This window comes from Pygoscelis adeliae, unplaced genomic scaffold (genome assembly GCF_000699105.1).
Source record: "Pygoscelis adeliae isolate BGI_AS28 unplaced genomic scaffold, ASM69910v1 Scaffold149, whole genome shotgun sequence".
NCBI lineage: Eukaryota > Metazoa > Chordata > Aves > Sphenisciformes > Spheniscidae > Pygoscelis > Pygoscelis adeliae.
Window position 1 is genome coordinate 2,560,143 of NW_008825494.1, and position 2,604 is coordinate 2,562,746.

At 44.2% G+C, this 2,604-nt stretch overlaps 1 protein-coding gene across 1 annotated transcript in view; it reads right to left on the reverse strand.

Annotated features, from left to right (window-relative positions):
* NIPA1 (non imprinted in Prader-Willi/Angelman syndrome 1) overlaps positions 1-2,507 on the reverse strand; it is a 14,955-nt gene extending 12,448 nt beyond the window's left edge. Inside the window, exon 1 of the mRNA XM_009331308.1 lies at positions 2,387-2,507. Coding sequence (XP_009329583.1) covers positions 2,387-2,507 — 121 coding nt within the window. The remainder of the gene's footprint in view (positions 1-2,386) is intronic.
* Positions 2,508-2,604: the final 97 nt, after the last annotated feature.

Sequence of the window (2,604 nt, forward strand, 5' to 3'; positions counted from 1 at the left end):
TGCTTCTGAGGGTGCCATTTAAACATACACGTTAGAACCACTACTAGGGGAATGGGAAACTTACGGAAACAAAACACGATTTGGACCAATTAGTTTGGTAATATAGCCTCAATGAAATGGTATCGGAGAAGCTGTAGCAGAGAAATTGTTTTGGCACGCAGTTTTGGCAGTACCGTAGCACGGACCAATCCTCCTGCATTTGAGCGTTGGAAAATGCTACGACTGAAGCCTCCGAATTCCTGACATACTGCCACGTTTCGAAGAGAGGAGTAAACCTCCGGATTGTCCCTTAGTGTCTCCTAACCTCAAGGATGATTATTTTCATCGTCAGATTATAGGGTCTTGCCTTGGGATGCGCCAGGGGAGCCTGTGCACCACATTTTGTAAGTTCTGCTTCTGTAGAACATCGAGGCTAAAGACTGCTTACTAAACTAAAGCCTGGCCTCCACCGAGCACGACCTTGGCATCACGCTATGCTCTTACATTCTGCTCCTCCTTCTAGCAATTCAGCTCTGCATTTATTTGGGAAGATGCTCTCTCAAGAGCTGCTGGAGCAATAGGCAATGTTGCACCTACCCTGAAATCCTAAATGAAAGACAAACACAGTAATCTATAACTCTGGAGACGTATAAAATATTAAGCGCTTGGAAATCACACTATATAATTGAAATGAGATGGAAAATGACTAATGGAAACAGCCAGCTTTAGAGTGGGTGTAATCATTTTTTAGACTTTTGTTATTGCATATAAAATAAAAACACTGTTGGGGGCACAAATTACAGAAAATATTGACTCAAGATAGATAACTTTGCAAAATATTTGTCACCCACTGCTGTTTGTAACTAAGCAAGGGTTACTAATTGCATTGGTATTATATTATTGATTCAATAGCGAAGACAGAAAAGACTTGAAGTGCCTTCTTGTTAATTATACACCACCTATTGAAGCCAATGGAAAAAAGACATCATCTGACATTGACGATCTTGGGCGCGCAGCTCCGACTGCTAGATTCAAGGCAGAACCGCACTGCTTCACAACATTTAATAGAGAGGAAACCTAGGGTATTTGCCTGGATGTCTCCACGCTGAGCACAGCAATAGGAAATACTATGAATAGCTCGGCAAGACACACAAATAAACATCAGCAATATCTTCAAAACAGGATGTTTTACAGCTGCTGGCACTGAGAAGGCAGGCTTACACCCATCACCTGCTTAACCCAGCGCTCCACTGAAAGCTCTTCAGGAGTAATTAGACCCAGCTATGCTGCAAAACTGAAACTTCTCCAACTGCCGCCGGATGGAACACATTCCTCTCCCGTGTGTTTTCTCATTGTTTCCCTTGCAAAAAAAGATTTGTATTTATGATGCAAACGAGATCTCTCTGTGGACAATAAAAAAGGATTACAGCCATCTTGGAGGGAAAGGGAGACTACACTTGCAAAACAGCGGTTTGTCTGAGGCCCTAAACCATAAGGTCATTGCAGAAAAGGCAAAATAAACTTGTTCGGTCAGGCTGCCAGCTGGTAGTAACATAGTTGCAAGCTTGCTCTGCTCCACTGCACCCACCCTGAACATGCTAGATGCAGCAGGCACTGGAAATGCACTGTTGCTCTAACGCTAACCATCTCAAATACGTGTGTGTGTGTGTATTTTTACACACACATATATACATATATACAGAGAAAACACCTAGCATGTCCTGGTCACTAAAAAGGATTTTTTGTAAGAAAGAGTTCCCAGAACCTATGGACACATGCTCACACACACACAGACACCGTCACCTGCAGAACAAATGGCTATTGACCACAGAAGGACAATTAAAAGGTCTCATGCAACCTGTGTTTACAACTTTCCCCTCACATAAAAGCATAATATTAAGAACAAATAAATATATTGCATTTTCCTATGTTCAAAGCATCGAGATGCAACTAGCAAAATGCTATTCAGAGGCTGCATGCTTTGGGGAGCTCCAATTTCAGAATAAGATACAGAAAATCTTCATATTCTGTGAACTTACAGCTTTGTTTTGGCTGAACTGTCCAGATAGCACAGTCAGTTCCTGAATACGTTCATCTCGGAAAACAATAATGAGGTATGGGATTGCAATATGAAAAAAAATAGCGATTTCATGTAATTGGCGTGCCTTTCTTCTCTACAAAAGGAAACCACCACGTGACAGATGTTAACTTGTGGTGTGTGTCCGCGGAAGAGCTAGAATAAACAAGTGACAAGATGCGCTGGTGCTATGCACGGCAAGATCTCCCTGAGCCAGAGAAACGGGTAGAAAGGTCCCACAAGCACACGAGAATACCGCAAGAGAAACCTGTGTATGCACACACACGTCCACACGAGTCCCCAGTGTTGTATGACAGCGTGACAGCAGACCGGTGAGCAGGCCACACATCGGGAAGCTGTTGCTGATGACCACGCTCAATGTACCCCCATTGCTCTCCACCTGCCGCCTCTTCGGTAATTTATCACGCCCCTTACGCCGCGCTCCAGTCATCGACCTCTGATGTCAAACACCCTTAAGGTGACAAACTAAGGCCGGCTCCCCCGGTCCAGCCGCCCGGAGGTGTCCCCCGCTCCAGACGACACCGTGA